Raw genomic sequence first — 19,585 nt, 5'->3', positions numbered from 1 at the left:
AGCCTGCCGAATATCTTGTAGGAGGTTGTTCCACAGAAACGGGGCATGAAAAGAAAAAGCTCTCCAATTGTCTTTTTTCTGGCTCTAAGAACTTTTAGAAGACCAGAGTCCTGAGATCGGAGAGCACGAGATGGAACATAAAGGTGTAAAAGGTCGGAGAGGTATGAAGGTGCCAAGCCTTGTAGGTGAGCAGCAGGACCTTAAAATCTGCTCGAACCTGACAAGGTAGCCAGTGAAGACATCTCAGAACAGGGGTAATGTGCTCAAATTTCCCAGTTCTTGTTAAAATGCGAGCAGCTGCATTTTGCACCATCTGCAGACCTCTAAAACTTTTCTTTGGTAGGCCAGAAAGAAGAGCATTGCAATAATCAATACGGGAAGACACAAATGCATGGACAAGAACCTCTGCAGTGTCGCTTGACAAAACTTGTCTGATTCTGGCTGATGTTCCTCTAATGATAAAAGGCGGTCTTTGTTATCTCTTTTACATGAGATTCGAAAGAGAGCACCATGTCGAACCACACGCCCAAGTTTTTTACCTTGTTCCTGCAATTTATGACACTGTCATCAATTCTCAAGATCAAATTTTGGGACAAGTGCTGAAATTTGTGTGGCCCAATGACCATCACCTCTGTCTTATCAGTATTTAGGAGCAAGAAATTATCTGATAACCAGCCCTTAATTGCAGATAAACAACATTCTAGTTTAGAGACTTCAGCACAATTTTCAATGGTTAAAGGAACATAAAGCTGCAGGTCATCAGCGTAACAATGAAAGGTTACATTAAAAGAACGTAAAAGAACACCAAGAGGCAGCAGGTACATAGAAAACAGCAATGGTCCCAGTATGGAGCCCTGAGGGACCCCATGCCTCACTGCACAAGTCTCGGAGAGATCGTTTTTAAAACTAACAGTCTGAGACCTCCCAAACAGGTGAGATCTCAGCCATGATAAAACATTTCCTGTAATTCCAATAAAATGTTCAAGCCTATCCAATAAAATGCAGTGATGCACAGTGTCAAACGCAGCACTTAGATCCAGCAGTAATAAAACTGAAGAGCGATTGTTGTCTGCATTTACCAGCAGATCATTTACCACTTTGACTAAAGCTGTTTCTGTGGAGTGATTTGGTCTAAAAGCAGACTGAAATGGTTCAAACAGATTGTTAGTTGACAGATGCTCAGTGAGCTGCTTAAAAAACACTTTTTCAAAGATTTTAGATAAAAAAGACAGATGTGAGATGGGTCTATAATTTGCGACTAGTGGTGGGTTTTGATAATCGATTTATCAATTAAAATCGATTCTGGCTTGGATAACGTGATATCGATGCATTAAAATCCTGAATCGATTTTTTAATATAATTTTATTTTGCCCGAAACGCCAGAATCTCAGGTTAAACCTCACAAAACTTTAACATCCACCAAACAGCTGAAACAGTAAATGAGAGCAGGAACACGGATTCTGCACAAAGACGTAAACACAAAGCGCGGAGCCGCCGACGCATCAGAATCAGTGAGATGTCGCCTTTCTCACCCGATGGCACGGACACGGTCGGGGCTGAAAGCCGACAGCTCGCTGATTCTGATGTTTCGGCGGCTCCGAGCTTTGTGTTTACGTCCTTTTTACGCTGATTCTAAAGCTGTTAGTTTTATCTCTCTCCAAACAATATTGACTGAACCAGCAGCAAAAGAAGATCCAAACTACGCTTCACATAAACATCGTCATGAACTCACTCTGACTTTTGCTGTTTTGCTTCCACCAGGATAAAAATCACACTTCATGCACATTTCATGCATTTTAGACCTTCTTCAGAATACTGTATATACTATGGGCATCACGGTGCTGATTCAGAATCCTTACATTATTATTTATTACTAGAGCTACAATAATAAAGCAATGAGGAGGGGGAAGTAATAAATATGAAATAATGTATTTATGATGATTCCATTTGTTTCACTATCCACTCTGTGCAGGACAAAGCTTATTACATTTTTAAACTGTAGAGATACAATCATTTTACTGCTGTAAAATCCAAATTTTGTCTTATTTAAAATATAAATCTAATATAATCTGCTTCTTAAAGTATGTTCTTTAAAATACAGCGTGTGTTTTTTAAAATATTATAATAATGCATAATTATGTGGACATGTATATTAGATCGTTTTTAGTGAAATATAATCCCCCCAGAAAGGCAGGAAATGCTCTGTAACTTACTTTAAAACTAAATATGTTCACTAAAACGGTGACAGAGCTACAGACCCATGACAGCCTTACACAGGTAGCCAGCAGCTATGACCAGCACTACTTGTGCAGTTAATACAAGGACAGGTAATGTTTGTCACGCTGTTGCACACACAGCACGCTCGTTTGTTTCAGTTCGTCAAATTGCCACAAGACAACTTACCAACGTGTACGTAATAAGCCAATACTCCTGTGTGCTATACACTACAGTGTACGCTGTACAGCTACTTACTGGGTTTGTCGCATCAGTCTGTGTCTCTGAGTTAACTTGTGTTTCTCTTACAGCTCCGGACCGCTAAAAATGCGCGTGCTCTTTGTGAGCTCGTTCCCGGCTCGTAACCAGCGCGTTCTGCCATCAAGGGCGATCATTGGTTAAATGTGATCATGTGACTGATGCAAGCCAGATCCTTTTATTTAGCAAAACTGTGATTAATAGTTAAATATTATTGTTGAGGGGCACAGACAGGACTCCGCACGCACGCACACATTAAAAAAATAAAATAAAATAAAAAGTTTTTTAAAAGTTGCCTCAACAAAAGGGCACTTTGGGCACCAATCAGGAAAGGGGCGGGTGCTCAAGCCCCTCCAGCCCCCCCCCCCTCTGCACGTGCCTGCATAAGTCACTTAGACAACCTAAAAATGTTATTGTTTGGCTTTTTTCAGTGTTTTGTTTGTTCGTGAGTAAATCGGTTTGGCTGAGATTAAAGTTATTAGATTAGATTAGATAAAATAAAACTTTATTAATCCCCCGGGTGGGTTCCTCCTTGGTTTTTACACAGCTGAATAAACATCAAACAGAAAACTGATTAAACAGAAGTATGAGACGGTCGAGAATTTACTCCAGTGTCCTGTTATATTGCAGATAGCAAGGAGCAGACAGCCGAGTTTATTAAACTCCACCGAGACAGCGGTGACGCTAATCAGAAGGCTAGACCGTCCAATTTCCCCAGCTGTTTACTTCCAGCATATCCAACCTTCTGAGGACCCAGCCCACGTACGCCGCGAAGGCCGGGTCCTCGGGAGGATGCAGCCGATGAATTTGGACACTGTCACAACCCGATCGGGGGTGTGCCAAATGGCGGAGTGAGTAGACGCTCTCTACCGAGTTCTGCACAGAAAGTTCGTGAACAACGGTAAAACCTCAACTTTATGCTGCTAACACTAACAATTCACTAAATAAGAGAAGATACAGCAATCATAGGGCAAGAAGCAGCAGAATGCTTAATCAGAAAGGAGCGACATTTTGAGGTGTACTTCACAATCTAAAATCTCCAATGCACCCCTTTCTGATCACTGTTTCATTGATCTTGTCTTAGAACCAACAAGGATGAGACGTAGTAGCAGAGGATATTGGAAATTTAATGCCAGCCTTTTAAATAAGGACAAGTATTGTGATAAAATTAGACATATAATTACAGATATAAAAAATGATGACTCAGTAGTGGGTAATATACAGAAATGGGAATTTGTTAAATTCAAAATCAGAGAATTCACTATAAAATTCTGCAAAGAACTGAACAGGGAAAAACGGGAATATGAAAGTAATTTACTCCGTGAAATAACTCAGTGCTGTAGTAAAGAAAAACTAAACGTGCAAGAGAAGAATAAATTGATGGAGTTACAAACTAAATTGGACGATCTTTACCTAGAGAAAGCCCAGGGTGCCTTTATAAGATCGAGAGCCAAGTGGATTGAGGCAGGTGAAAAGAATAGTGATTGGATTTCCGGCTCTTTTTAGAGAACCGGCTCTTTCGGCTCAGATCACTAAAAAGAGCCGGCTCTTTCGGCTCCGAACCGGCTCTTCAGGTTGTTTTATTGCTTTAAGTAATTTATTATTAACAACAATATAAAATCATGCACACAATGAACTACTAATGTAAAAAATGTCTTTTTTATTTATAAATGTTTATCATATAAATATTCTTGTATTTATTCACAGCACACAAAATGTAAAAAAAAAATAAATTATAAGTACAAAAACCAACTATTTACAATTCAACTTTTTTCCTTTTAAATTTTCAGCTTTTTTCCTTTTAAACCAATTCAAAACGAAAGAACACAAAACACTACAAACCACAACACAATAAAATATCAATTAAAATATGCAAAACAAAAAGAAAACATGAACAACCAGATCTTTAATTGACGGAAAGGTTGGCATTCAGGAATATCAAGTGCCTTAGCTTTGAGGAGCTGATCCGGTTTCTTCTGTCATTCATTATCTGTCCTGTTTTGGAGAAGATTCTCTCTGAGGGGACTGATGTTGCTACAATGCAAAGTCTCCGTGTCATCACCTGGGTAAGACGTGGATAAGTATAAGCCTTTGTCTCCCACCAGCTCAGTGGATCTGCACTTCTCTGGCAAAGGGGCTCATCAATGTAGGATCTCACTTCCAGTATTACATCTGCTGAGGGATTCCTTCTGGTAGTGTCTCTATTTGCTCGTTCTTCAAAGAACCTCCAAACAGCAGATGCTTGTTGCTCCTTTTGTTCATCCTCTTCTGCCTCTTCTCCCTCTTGGTTCCCTGGCAGTGGAGTTGGTTGGCTGGATCTTGCTGCTGCAGTTATTCTCTGAAGAGCTTCATCCACCGCTCTGTTGTCATTAAAGACCAGCTTCTTGAATCTTGGATCAAGAATGGTGGTTTCAGAGAGAACAGCATTATATTCCATTCTGTGGAATTTTCTGTCCATGGATGCACAGAGAGCATCCACCAACTCTTTCACTTTTCCAGTAGTTACTCTGGTTTGGTGTTCAGCTGTCACTCTCTGCAGACCCTTGCACAGGATTAACATTTTGGAGGCTGTGACATGGCTGAAAAAGAGTACATAACAAGTTTCAAAATTATGCTTTTTTAAAATTCAGCAGTATATTATTATTTATGATCATGTCTAATCTACTTTTCATACCAGCAATGCAACTAACTACGACTACTACTAATAATAATAATAATGCAATAACATTTGCACACTCACCTGTCTGCACTGATCTCCACGGTGACCTGCTCAAATGGCTCCAAAACAGTGCATGCCTGCTGTAGTACCTCCCATTCCTCATGGCTCAGAGGGTCAACCGGTGCATTGATAACTGCCAGGGTAGAGATGACAGCATCCTTGGACTCCAGAATCCGTTTTAGCATATGAAAGGTTGAGTTCCACCTTGTGATACATTCTTGTTTGAGCTTTAGCTCAGGCATGCCCATCTGTTGTTGGGTAGATTTGAGCTTGTGTGTGGCTGTTGTGCTCCTGTGGAAAAATTCCACTATTGCCTTCACTTTGTCCACAGCTGGCTTCATCACCTTCAAAGCATCTCTCACAACAAGGTTAATTGTGTGCGCAAGACATGGGTGGTGGGTCCATTTCAGGATTTTAATTGCTTTTGTTATGTTAGCTGCATTGTCAGTAACACAGCAAACCACTTTCTTTTCCACATCCCACTCTTTTGCCACTTTGAGCAGCTCTTCTGCTAAGTTCTCAGAAGTGTGTCTGTCACTGAACTCAAAACAATCCAGAAGACAGGATACCATTTTATAATTTTCAATAAAGTGACACGTAACTGACAAGAAGGATGTGGTGATTTGGGATGTCCAGCTGTCAGTTGTTAGACACACTGCTGTGGCTTTTTTAACCCTCTCTTGCAGTGATGCACGTTCTCTTTCATATATGCCTGGGATGATTTTTTGGGAGAGAGCCTTCCTGCTTGCCTATTCATATTGTTTGTGGAGCCAGCTCTATATGAAATTCTTTTCTTGCAGACTCTACACTCTGCCTTTGTACTGTCAATAAAATTGAAGTGGTTCCAGATTTTGCTTGTTTTCTTGGTTGCTTCACTCATTTTCTTTACTGTACCTTTCTAAATTGACGACGTTGTCTCTTGTTGTTGCTCTCTTTCTCTCTCTCCCTCCTGCTCTGTTCGTGTTCTACTGCTGCTGTGAGTGTAACTACCGCCCCTCCCCCCTCTGCCCAGCGCTGAGCAGAGGCGGGAGGGGCACAAACGCACAGCTGTGTTTGCTTCCCTCCCCCCTCTGCTCAGCGCAAACACAAGGCTCAGGTGTGGCATTAAGCGAAAAAGGTTAGTGAGAGGGCAAGAGAAAGAAAAAAAAAAACCCCACGGCTCCCAATAAGGAGCCGGCTCCCGTCGTTCACTTCAAAGAGCCGGCTCTAAGAGCCATTTCGTTCGCGAACGACCCATCACTAGAAAAGAACTCATCATATTTTAGTAAGCTGGAAAAGTGTAGACAGCAGAGAAATCTAATCTCAAGCTTGTTGATAAATGGGACTGAATGTAAAGATTTCAGAAAGATTGAAAAGGAAGTCTTCACTTTTTATTCCAAATTGTACTCCTCAGAATATTCAGCAGCTGATTCTGATAGTTTCTTTGATAAGATTCATAATCTCATCCCATGTATTGACAAGCCTTTCAAAGATCTGTGGGATTCAGAGTTTAAAATTGAGGAACTGGATTTGGTGGTCATGAAAATGGCATTAAACAAGTCCCCAGGGACAGATGGACTTACTACTAATTTTTGAACAGGAGAATTCAGTTACCACATTTGACGGTGACAGTAATAAAATTTGGAATACTTGCTGAGAATGCAGATTTTGACCTGTTGATTAGGACGATTTTGTTAATGGGAAAATTTTTTCTTCACAAATGCAGATACTTTAAAGCTAAACCATGTATAAACAGATGGCTGAATGACTTTAGACTCTGGGCTAAATCGCTGAAACTTGTGAATAACAAGAAAGCCCATAAACTTGTTGTTTTATTTAAAGAGTTTAATCTATGTTAAAAAAAAACCTCCCTATTTTATAATCACGACTGCCCTTTTTTTGCACGTTATTTTTTGCCTTTGGTTCAAGTCCTTCAATGACTGCTTTGTGCTTATTGTTGTTGTTGTTGTTGGGTTTTTTTTGGTCGTTTTGTTTGTTTGTTTGTTTTGCTATAATGCTCAACAGGGGCGGAGCGTGGGGGTGGCTTACTGGGCTTAAGCCCGGGTTGTTTTGTCAGAAGCCCGGGGTCTTTTGGAGTGTAATTTTTTCATAGTTAGATGCCTGGCTGACAACTGTATAAAACAAAAAGTACACACAATATTCGAAGCACATAGTGCACACTGTGGGAATTTACGACTGTGCGTGAATCCCCCCTGATATTGGTATGATCCAAGCTCAGGCACTAAGCGACTGAGCGAGGGGGCGGGGCAGCTGCTGCCAGCAGTGAGTGCGCTGTTGGAGAAACGCAGCCAGCCATACTAAGGAGAGCTGAAGTTTGACCAGGTACCAAAGAAAATCATTCGTACTGTACAAATAATGTAAATATGACAGTGCATCACGAAAGATTGATATCAAACTGATCACTTGACCAATATTACGTTACTTGCTCTTCGAGTGAATCAACAAATGGCGAAATGAAAAGCTGAACAAATGCTATTTTTTTAGAGAGTCTTAGCTTACGTGTGTTTATTTCATATTTTCAGTTCTTACCCTCCCCGACTAAATCGGTTTCAGTTATGTACTGAAATATAAGAATGGACATTAGAGGCTTCTTTCAAAGAAAAAACTCAGGTAGATGTTATTTTATATATTATGCTTTGTATGTTGTTCAGTATATTTCTATGCAAAACAAGAGGGATTTCAGTACACAGCAGGATATTCACATTTGTAACCAGATATTTACACTTTAGGGAGAAAACATAAAACATTTTTACTGTACAACATCAATTTAGAGTAAACTTTTGTTTTAGATAAATATTGAAATATCTTTTGAATTAGTTAAATGTCAGAATAAAGAGAGACAGAGCTGTCTATTTATTATCACTTTCATCATATTAAGGAGTACATATACACTAAGTTTATTGTTAATTAATAAGAAAACTCCAGACGATTCCATTCTGAGCTGAAGAAGCTTCTGATAGGTTAGTAGAGTCCATGTGAGTAAACTGGTGGCACAGCTGTGGATGCATATAAGGCAAAACACAGAGTCTGTTTCTGTGACATGGGAACATCAAGAGATATCAACCAAAACACCAGAAAAAGAACTGTGGAGCTCCATAAGTGTGGCTCAGTTTGAATACAATTTGGTGCCATTTGCTATTAAGAAATACAGATAGTTTCTCTCTTTACTCTTAAAGTTAACAAATATGTTTTTATATTTATCAATCTAAAAAAATAAACATTTAGGCTGATTTGATGTTACAATTTAAAAAGTGTTTTTATCTGAAGAGTAAATATCTGGTTTCAACTGTATATTTGATGATTGTCAGCACAAAGAGGGAGAGAGAGGAGAACGAGGACAGAACAGATGAACAAGAGCAGGTGAGACACACATGTTAGTCAAATGGTTGTTTACCAAAAGTATCAGCGTATCATAGGTCCTCATGTATCTCGTACCTAGTGTTTCTTTTTAGGTTTGTTATTTTTCAAATTCTGTATTTATTAAGTTATGCAGCTTGTTCGCACAACAAGGCTAAATAATTATATAAACTTTTCTCAATCTAAATAGTGGACTTTGGTAGAATTAAAAAACAAGTGTAGTGCAGGTCTATGATGATTTTTAGTGCTATCATCTAGTTCTGATTGTGGTTCTGTCTTGGTTAAGTCCCAAGTAGTCCTGATTTTGAACTGTTGTAGTCCTGTTTTAATTCTGGATCAGTTCTGGGTCTGGTTGAATTGGGGTTTAGTCCTCGTGTCTTGATACAGCCCTGACCTTGTTCTGCCTTGCTGCTTAATTAAAAAACTCGTTTAAGGTGTCCTGCACATGTGATATAGATTTTTCCCTATATGAAGTCATTCTTTTTTGAACAGAGCCTATTAATCTTTCAGTCATTTCTACCCCCCCCCCCCCCCAAAAAAAAAAAAAAAAAAATCCCACATGCATACTACTCTTTGGGCTAAGCCCCGGGTGTTTCAAATATCTGGCTCCGCCTCTGATGCTCAACCAAGGATGTAACATAATCGGATTAATTATGGTGCCTTGTATGTTATACTGTTGTTTGTAAATAAAGTTTAATTAAAAAAAAAAAAAAAAAGTTTCTGTCGCCATTTTAGTTTTTAAAAGACGTCGTGATAAGGGCGGGTCTTACTGTGAACCTGCGCGCTCATTGGCTAATAACTTGAGATTGACAAGTCGTTATCCAATGAGCGCGCGGCTTCTCCCAACATAAAGTAGTTTCCTTTGAAAAACCAAAGTCTGATTATTTTTGCCTCCACTGACGGAGCCTGTTGTTCCCGCCACAGAGACACAGTAATGTCAGAGCGGTGTTAACACTCACCTGCCTCAGCACAGCTCTCACTCTCCTCCTGCTCTCTCAGCTAAACTCACTTCCTCTCTACTTACAGGAAACCAGCGCTCAGAGGAGCCGACCGGCCTCACGTTTCACCCACAGACACGAACAGCGTGGAATTATTTTATGTCATAAGAAGAAACATATTCATGTTAACACTCACCTGCCTCAGCTCCACCTTCCTCCTCCTGCTGCTCTGAACGGAGGATCAACACTTTCACTTTCAAGGTTCAAGGTTCAAGGTTCTTTATTTGCCACATGCATAGTTATATAAGTATAACACACAGTGAAATGTAGCCTGACACGCTCCTCGACATGTGCAAAAATTGGGGGGGTAGAGGAAGAACATTATATATATATATATATTGGGTGAATGTACAGTAGTAGCAGCAAGCAGGTGAATTCTGTACATTAATATGAATAGACATCTGACTATTTTACAGGATAGACAATATAAACATATTTAAAATTAAAGGAATTTGAAATGTACATTGTTTCACTGCTCCTCCCTAAACACAGAGGATGCTGGGACTTGTAGTTTTTACCTTGTGTGATATTTATGGCTGTGACACTAAATCACAGCATGAAAACTTCCTGCAAATATGTCACAGGCAATAAAAGTTTCACATTAAAGGTGAATTTATTTTTCTGTCTCATGTTCAATAAACAGTGAGCTGGGAAAACTGAAGAACAGACTTCAGACGTTCCCTGCAGAGTTTCTGCTGCTCGGTCGTCTGCATGTTGCTGAGACTGAGCTGATGATGAAGCTGTGATGGGTTTATGGCACGTTTGGTTCTGGAGAAGAGTTTTACTGTCGGTGCAGGTGAAATGATCAGAGGTTACAGCCTCTGGTTAAAGTGGAGGCAGCGATCAGGACGGCTGAGCAGCAGAGGTCTCGAGGGTCCTAAAGTGTAAAAGCATCAGTGTTAGTAACACAAAGATCACAGAATGGGATCATCCACACAACACTAACATCTAAATCCACGGCAGGAACTCTTCCAGTGTCCTGAAAAATCTGTGTGCACGATGCTGAGATTAAAATCTGTCTGCTCATCTTAATGCAATATTTACTAAAGTCTGGTAGAAGTTTTACTGATTTCCAGTCCACTTAGCAGACGTGTGGATAGGTGGTGGGTTGTAGAGCAGACTGAAAGCTTTAAGTTCATCCTCTGATTAAAAACTCAGACCCACAGATACAGGAAGTATAACCCTGGTGTAAGAAAGGAAACAGCAACACGGCAGCCATCTTTTTCCTCCCATCATGACCAGTGTCCCAGCAGAAGCTGGGGTTTGTTAGATCCTGTTCGATCCAGAGGAAACAGGCTAAAAGAGTCGATCAGGGGGGATCATGGTTTTATTATGTGCTCGTTATGATTGAAGCTCTGGTTGTGTGTTAGAGACAGAACCTGCAGATTCCTCCACTCTGCCTCCTCCTCTGCAGGAATCAGCCTCTTGGCTGGTTTTATTCACCAACGTGAATAAAATCATCAAACTAATCCAAGTTCATTGTGAAATGCCTGAAAATGGAGGAATAAATCTGTCAGTTACCGTATAAAGTTTGAGTTTGTCAGTGTTTTACACGGAGACGGTCGTCAGATGTTGAATGTTTAGCATGAAAGTTCCACATCTGGAGAAACCTTCAAGATTAAAGCCAGTGAAAAGTGAAGAGTTTCTGCAGCAGCCGCACTTCCTGCAAATCTGTTCTTTCAAAATAAAGTGAAAAGTCTAAAATTATATTCACGACAGGTTTAAAGGTGAAGGTGGTCACATGGTTTTAGTGGAATGCCTACGTGGGCGCGTCTGAGTGATTTTGATTCAGATTCGTGCAGCGTGGAGCAGTAAACACTTGTTTTTGTTCATCTGGACTCATGAAGGATTCCAGTTAGCACATTTCCAGCCAATGAAACGTAACTACAGATGAAGACAAACACATTTAAGCTGCCTGACTCTCGAGTGTGCACAGCAAAATCTCCAGTGTTAAATTAACACTGGAGAGTGTCTATATGGGTCCACACCTCTGAGTATTAAATACAACACTGTTGAGTGTTAAATTAACACTTTTGACAGTGTTATATGTTTAAAAGTAACCTAGTCAGTTTTGAAGATTAACAAGATAAGAGATAAGATAAGATAAGATAGAACTTTATTAATCCCTCGGGTGGGTTCCTCTGGGAAATTCGATTTCCAAAAAAAGCACAGCAACGACCGAAGTTACAGTTACAGAATTGTTATATATATATAAATATATATATACACGCACACACACACACACACACACACACACACACACACACACACACATATATATAAATACAGAAACAAATATAAATAAAATATACAAAGGGGATAAATAGAATAAATAGGAATAAAAAATAAAAATACAAGTGAATTGCACATTTCAAGTCTTGAGTCTATTGCACTGTTGACTATTTACAAAAAGTATTGCACAAGGTATTGTACAGTGAGGTGCAGAGGCACTACAGCTTAGTTGTTCCCCCCTCCTTTGTCCTCCTGTTTCCCCTCCCTCTCCCCTCCAGAGAGGAGTTAAACAGTCTGATGGCGTGTGGGACAAAGGAGTTTTTAAGTCTGTTAGTTCTTGTCTTGGGGAGAAGCAACCTGTCACTGAACAGACTCTTCTGGTTGTTTATGGCCGTGTGCAGAGGATGCCCAGCATTGTCCATAATGTCCATCAGTTTCTTTAATGTCCTTTTCTCTGCCACTGTCACCAGAGTGTCCAGCTTCATGCCGACCACAGAGCTAGCCCTCCTGATCAATTTCTCCAGCCTGGAGAAATGGCTAACACTGAGCAGTGCTGATTTTCTAACACTGGAAAATAACTCAAAATGTTAGAAATATTCTACACCCCCCCCCCTCCCACTGTGAACATGAATTGAATATTCAGAAGACATTTGTTTAAATAGTTCTACAAATCGGAGCTGTTGGTGTGTCCTTGGATTGTGTGGTAATAATATTAGAGCCTGCAATCTTTCTTACTGAATCTCTACTATGAGTCATGTTACCTGAGATTAATTCTATGTTTACCTGTCAGCCTGGACGAATGTGCTGTGTGAAGGAAATTAAATTAAATCAGATCTGAACTGCATACAGTTAAGGAACCTGTTCATATTTGATTGAAATATGAACCAGTGATTTTTTTGATTGCTGATTCCAAGAGAGTCTTTGTGGAAATCCTGTTTGGCTTTTTGTTATTTTAATTGTCTTTTTCTGTTTTCCAGAACAGTTCTCCACAGTCGCTGTCCACATGGGTCAGTGGGACCAAGAAGCACTCTGCTAATGTGTGGACTCTGACCAGCAACATCCAGCAAGACCCAGACAGCGTTTTCTATCTCCCAGCTGGAGTTTTTGTTTGTCTGTGACTAGGGATGGGTATCGAAAACCGGTTCTTGTGGAGAACCGGTTCCCACTGTTTCAATTCCTTGGAACTGTTTGCCATTTTTGCAAACGATTCCCTTATCAATTCCAGTCGCCCCGAATGACGTCACCACATTGCGGAGCATCATTTACCTGGCAGGAAACACGGCGCCTAAGCAGCTCAAACGCTCAAAAGTTTGATTATACTTTACGAGAACGGATGACAACAGGGGAACTTGCAATACTTGCAAAGTGGATATTTCATTTAAGGGAGGAAACACTACGAATATGCAAAAGCATTTGCTCACAAAAGACGCGATGACCTTAAATGAATCTCGTGAATCTCAACCCAGCAGCAGCAGTAACGTTTGCACGTCCTCTCCCGTTAATGCGGCAGGTAAATAATCAACTAACAGTGCATATTATGTTAGCGCGATCTGCCTTATTACAAAACCTGCTATTACTGTGCATTTAGGTGACCATGATGAGAGAGACAGACAGAGTCTGGCTGGCTCAGGTGCTGGCAGTTGTTGCTGCAGTCTACCGGTGTCCTTTCAGGCCAGGATAGACGAAGCAGTGACTAAGTTTGTGGTAAAAGGTTTGCACCCATTTGCCACAGCAGATGCCCCTGATTTTCGGTAAGTGAATGTGTTTAATTGTAGGCAGGGTGTAATGGAGGAGGTCACTTTAAGAGGGATGGACTTGACCTCCTGACTATGAATGATGTAGATGATAAGGTGCTGACTCTATGAATCCACAATCTCAACAGGGTTGTCCGATAAGAACAGATGGCGTATCCACAAAATCCACTGCCACTCAGGTATCTGCCGTTCACTCATTTATTAACAAGAATCCGAAGCACACATCCATAATGTGAGTGAGGGGATTTAACAGGCTGTAAAATGCTATATGCCGTGTGGTGAGTGATGGTGTGGTTTCTGTTGGAAAGAACATAAAAGTCTTCCATAATTATGTGAACAGAGTGAATTAAATGTGTAATACAACAATACAAACAATACTGGATAGTGGAACATTCAACCAAAATAAGGGAGTGTCAACAAATGCTAATTTTACTATTTACATAAATCCTAACTAGGCACTTTACATCAGAGCTAACATGAGAAATTAGTGACGGTCCCTTAATGACCGCACGGCAGAGGCTGCTTCGCAGTAAACGGCAGTAACAATCGGTAAACAAAGTATGCGCCAAGGATTAAACAAGGGAGGATAATGGCCGCAGCAAAGAACAAACACGATAAAACACAGAAACTTACAGTCTCATGGACGCACACCGCTAACAGCATTAGAAGGAACGAAAATCCACACGGTGAGTAAACTCTGCTGACTCTTCCCACCTGCAGCTCCGACCGAACTCTCTGCGTCGACGTGTGCGTAGTGATGAGGTAGAATTGTGTCTTCTGATTGGCGAAGAGAATGGGTTGCCTCACCGCTCATTGGCTAAACGGCAGCAGTATGCTGATATCTTACTCCGCAGATGTGGCTCCGTTCATGAGTTCTGCGAACTGGCTGGCCTTTTGTACACAGGGACATTACTGGATATTCTTGTGTAATTGCTACAGATTAATTTATGTTATACTTTGTTATTGCTACAGAAGAATATTTATTTTATTATTTTACATTTACAATTTCTTTTCCTGGGGACCCTGTGACACCCCATTGAAGAGCCGTAGGCTGGATCTCTTAAGATCTCACTGCTGTGTTTGTAAGGCCATGTTACTCCTAAATTTATATCTTGTTCAAAGAGAAGCTATAAAACAAAGTTCTAAGCTAATCGACCTTAGTGTTCTCCTTTTTAAAAAAGAATAGATAAAGAATCGAATCGTTAAACAGAATCGAAAATGGAATCAAATCGTGAAAATCTTATCAATACCCACCCCTATCTGTGACTGGAGAGTCAGATTTTTGTTGAGCTTCACACTTGCAGAGGTAAGTCAGTTTGCAGAGATCCCTCCCACCCTGGCTTTTATGTCCTAGATTTCTTATCTGAAACAGTAATATTTCAGTGACTGCTGCTTATACCACACGTTAATACACGCTACTGATCCCTGATAGGAGAATCATCAATTTTGGCAACAAAGAAGCCTGGTGGATGTTTGTTTACAGTCTGATGATGGGACATCATGCTCTGCATCTTCAAAGTTTGCCTCCTCATTATTATTCATACCCAGTAATGTGAAGTATGCTCATATCTACTATAACTGAACCAACCTGGTGCTCTTCATTTATGGAGGCTGTTGAGTCTGAATGTTGTGTATCTCGTGTTCTCTGGGCTTTGTCCTCAGTCTTTTCGCAGGATCAGAAAACAAAACCAGGAGGCGCGTAAATGTTTCTTCTCCATGATGTTTCTTCAAATGTTTCTTCTGGATGATGATAAGACTGTGACACGGGATGCCACCTTTGGTCTTGTGATGAAGCAAAGGTCAGGAAGAAGTGGGATTAACTGGTACCCACATCTGAGAAGGATGTACAGGGGCACCTGCAGCCAAATCCAAGCTTCAGGTTAGTTGTAGTTGCAGAACGCTATAGACTGAGACAGCTGAGGCATCAAATGTTTGATTAAACGGATGAACAAGAGAAGTTTCTTCCCCATAATTATCACTTCTTTGTCACGGCGGGGTGCGCCAGTGTGTAATGGAAACAGGACCCAAAAGCAGATGAGGACGAGGAGTTGAAGGTTGAACAGAAAAAGTGATCCTTTATTAGATGACGGCAGAAGTAAACCAGGAAACCAAAGTAAACTGACAAGACACTAAGAAACAAAATACTAAACGGTACTGAGACCAAAAACTATAACTATGACTGAGGTGGAAATAAACAGGCTAAGACTATGACTAACGTGGAAATAACAGCCGAAAACTAGACCTATGACTGAGGTGAGGTAAACAGACGACCCGACAATGACATGCAGAAAACAGAGGGCTTAAATACATACATGAGGTGATCAGGGGAAGTGGAGACACATGGGGGAAACAGCTGACTGACATAAACCTAAATGACAGGACCAGGAGGAGGAAAGCTAAATACAATGAACAAAGAACACATGACACTGTCAGAATAAAACGGGAAATACTAAAACTAGACATGACAACACAACTTAACAGACCTAATACGTGAAGAATAATACAAGAACCCAAAACATAGAAAACCAAGGGAACAATAATAAATAACAGCTTAAACTAAAGCTAGATAGGAAATGACACAAAACTAATCACATATCAAAATGAGACAAATACAAAAATGAACTCAGAGCGCTGGGTCAGAGACCCAGCCTGTGACATTCTTAAAATCTGTAGCAACTTCAAGTCTGTCAGCGTGCTGAGCATGCTCAGAATGTGACAATATATTTTTGTTCAATATTTAATTTCTTTCAGTTGCAATTGTTAAATGAAAAAAAAATAAAAAATATATTCTTATAATTTAGCAAACTAATTTATCAAAAAAAATATACATATATCTGTATTAGTTTTAATAAATTAATTTGACACCTGTATTGAAAATACCATATTGTATTCATACAGAATCAGTTTGGTATCATTGTTTGTCTGATTGTTGAAACTAAGAGCTGCTTTGATCTGTTAAGATCTAAAGTATCCAAAGTTGAGCTCTGATGTTTCTTCACCCTTGTGTGTGTGATATGTGATTCCTACATGCTGGCAGAGCAGAGCGGCAGTTTGTGCTCACAGATGGTGACGGTGTGGAGAGACGGTGGTGTTTCCTCAGAAGAACCAGCAGAGTCACTCGCTGACTGATGTTCGTCTGCACTGCACAGAGGAAATCAACTGACCGAGGTTTGTCCAGTGACGTGTTATGAAATGTATATTTTGGTTTTATGCTTACAGTTATGATTTTCTTGACAGAGGCTCTGCAGAGGTTAGACAAAGCAGAGAAAACATGTGCTTTACATTTTACTGTGATTTATTGAGATATTTGTTGCCTGATGTTCAGCAGGAATGGAGAAATAGAATCAAAGGGAGATGTTTTTGCTGTTTTTGTAATGATGTAAGTAAATCTTCAATATTATTTATTTGCTTGGTTATATTAGGAGTGTTTCTGAGTGAGGGAGAGAGGAGTCATCATCCAGGTAAAGTGACGTGGATCAGTGGATACACTTGTCTCCCCTTTAAAGGAGACGATCCAAGTCATCCTTAAATGTTAGTGCTTTCAAATACACAAACATTTTTAAAGGACAAAAATGAACATCCAACTTTGACTGTAATACAAAATAAATCTTTGCATGTGTGTTTTCAAACTCTCAGATGGGCAGCATATCAGTCTTGGACTGTGTAACCTGCCGGAGCAGCACTGAATGACCACCACACATGAGCATGTTCCTGCAACATTCAGCATCTGATCCTTCATCTGTGTGCTTCTGCTTTTGGTAAGTAGAGTTACCCAACTCCAGTAACTCTAAACACATGCCATCCATTTCTGACGGCCTGGTTACTTCCTGTCAGTTACTTTAGAAACCATGTGGTCACCTGACCTAACACTGTTTCTTCTTCTTCCCCTTAATGTTCAAGTGTCACGTGTCAAACAGCTGGAGAGGAAACTACACCAGTGTACTGGGATGTTTCACCAACACGTGCCAGATGCTGTTCCTTCATGGTGACATCACCAGAGACAGCCCCACCCACCTCAGGACCTCGCCATTGATCATGATGATTATAATGATGACAGCGAGCGGAACTAAGACTGTAAAAATCCACGACCAGAATGTTTCTTTCTAATTATGAACGAATAGTGAGAGCCTCTTTCTGTGTTTTGTCTGTTTTGGGTTTTTACCTCATTTGTTACTAACAAAGTTCACAAACTCACACAGTTTACATTCTGTATGTTTCCATCTTTACCAGCCACACTCTAACTGCATTTAAGAAAATAATCCTTAGAAATCGTCGTTTTTCTCTTTTGTAATTGATGATAATTCAGTGAATATACTGCGCTGCTTCCTTCTATTGCGTCACACATTGCTTTAAGTTTTTCAGTGTCCAGTTATTTTTTACTGCTGTTTGAATTCTCTGTATGTTTGACCCTGTAGACTGTTTGATGGACTGCTTGTCTTCCTGTTTGTTACCGCCGCCTGTTTTTTAATAAAGATTTGGATTTCTGACTTCAACACAGCCTCTGCGTGTCCTCCCTTTGTGTCCTCTTCCTCTGTGAATGTGCTGCATGTGTCACAGATTCCTTTTATTAACAGCTTTCCCACAGTGAGTTGCATCAGCATTCATTCACAGCACATTTCAGAAGGATTCAGATTAATACAGTGATCTTACAGTCAGAATGATCCTGACAGAGTGCCACTGTAAATGATCTTTCATCAGGTACATTTTAAAGTTCAGTATTTCAAAGCAGGAGTTATGAAGACTCATACTGGCATTAGGACTAATAATATGTACTTACAAAGTCAAAGTTTTTTAATTATGCTAGAATATTGGAAGACAATCAACTTTTAGTGTTTTCCGCATATTAATTATTCTGAAATAGAGACGGTGACCCTAACTGTACAGAAGCACTAAACAACTGACAATCTAACAGACATCATTGGCCTGAGCTGTCATGCACAGTGAGTCTGATCCTTTGCTGTGAGAGTCTGACAAGCATGTTTCTGGTCAGTTTGGAAGAAATAATATCACAATGTTGATCTTTCTTTCCAATATTCCTTCTCTTTTACAACATAAACTGTGATCAAAGGTACTTATGTTCACAGCATGTAATAATACTGACAGTCCAGGGCATTGTGGTCTGTTGAGCTAGGGTTAGGGTTAGCAATTCAGACATATGTAATCAATATTAAACGTCTCTGACGTGGGCCACTGTCCGCAGTGTTGGGAAATCCATACCAGGCTGGAACGAGTCAAGGTAGGTGAGCATCCACGAGAAGACAGCAGATGCATCCTACTGACAGGACCAGGAGACTCCAGAAACCGAGCATCTTCTCTTCAGTGCCATCCTCTCCTGTCACCCTCTCTGCCCGCAGCTCTTTGAGTATGGGGTAGATAAGGGCGCAGAGAAACCCTTATTACTAATTTGTATTATAATTCAATTTTCATGAAATATTCATATTCAGTATTGGTCCTTTTATATTAATAACCACGTATCCACCCAGGCTCATGGTGGGGCAGGGCTCTGTCCTGGGATGCTTGAGTACAAGGTAATGTACACCTGACCAGGTATCCAGTCTGTCAGAATTGTTTTCAATATTTGGTTCAAAAACATGAGTGACAACAAAAATCCAACTAGGATTCTTGCATATGATGAATGAAGTCTGTCTTTGACTGTATTGTCCAGCTGATCCATCAAACCCCCAGCAGGTGAACCTTATTCATGACATAACACGGCAACAATGTAAAAAATGAAACAGCAACAGTCTAAATGTAAAGTGCATTCTAATCTCCTCTTCAATAAATCATATGCAAAGAGTCATTCAGGACTGTAAAACGTGAACTACAGAACCCAGAGTCGTCATCATTAAATCTCTGGTTGCTTCATTTTTCTATCCTATATCAGATACTTTAAGGTTAGGTTAGGTAAAGTTGCATTCTCATGGTGAGGCAAAGTGCTTTATGTGTGTGTGTGCGTGTCATGAACGGCTATAAAAGGCCTATAATTAAAGAACAAAGTGGGGTTTGAGTTCGAGTTGCGGCAGACTGTCACTACTTGTAAATGGAACGCAGCC

The 19,585-nt window shown here is 40.2% G+C and overlaps 2 protein-coding genes and 2 long non-coding RNA genes across 11 annotated transcripts in view; 2 read left to right on the top strand and 2 right to left on the bottom strand.

Moving 5' to 3' along the window:
• LOC309701482 (uncharacterized protein) overlaps positions 1-19,585 on the bottom strand; it is a 2,150,955-nt gene that overhangs the window by 554,051 nt on the left and 1,577,319 nt on the right. The window lies entirely within an intron of this gene.
• On the bottom strand, positions 4,104-5,790 carry LOC309701504 (E3 SUMO-protein ligase ZBED1-like). The gene is made up of 2 exons (XM_082525748.1): positions 5,213-5,790; positions 4,104-5,051 (listed from the first exon to the last, which is right to left on the bottom strand). Exons 1-2 carry the CDS (start codon positions 5,761-5,763, stop codon positions 4,379-4,381), a joined length of 1,224 nt encoding a protein of 407 aa, XP_082381874.1. The 5' UTR covers positions 5,764-5,790; the 3' UTR covers positions 4,104-4,378.
• On the top strand, positions 7,216-8,665 carry LOC309701587. The gene is made up of 3 exons (XR_014275146.1): positions 7,216-7,513; positions 7,714-7,801; positions 8,500-8,665. It is a non-coding gene; the product is annotated as an uncharacterized lncRNA (long non-coding RNA).
• LOC309701549 lies at positions 12,467-18,025 on the top strand. 8 transcript variants are annotated; one of them, XR_014275073.1, is made up of 8 exons: positions 12,467-12,481; positions 12,761-13,288; positions 13,367-15,089; positions 15,195-15,411; positions 16,570-16,700; positions 16,955-17,063; positions 17,169-17,290; positions 17,433-18,025. It is a non-coding gene; the product is annotated as an uncharacterized lncRNA (long non-coding RNA). The 8 variants fall into 8 exon arrangements; XR_014275074.1 differs by having other exon boundaries at positions 12,756-13,288; XR_014275075.1 differs by lacking the exon at positions 12,467-12,481 and adding an exon at positions 12,551-12,626.

Source organism: Aulonocara stuartgranti (assembly GCF_965226115.1).
Source record: "Aulonocara stuartgranti genome assembly, chromosome: 23".
NCBI lineage: Eukaryota > Metazoa > Chordata > Actinopteri > Cichliformes > Cichlidae > Aulonocara > Aulonocara stuartgranti.
Note: the sequence above shows the minus strand (reverse complement) of the source record. Positions and strands in the feature narration are given on the sequence as shown.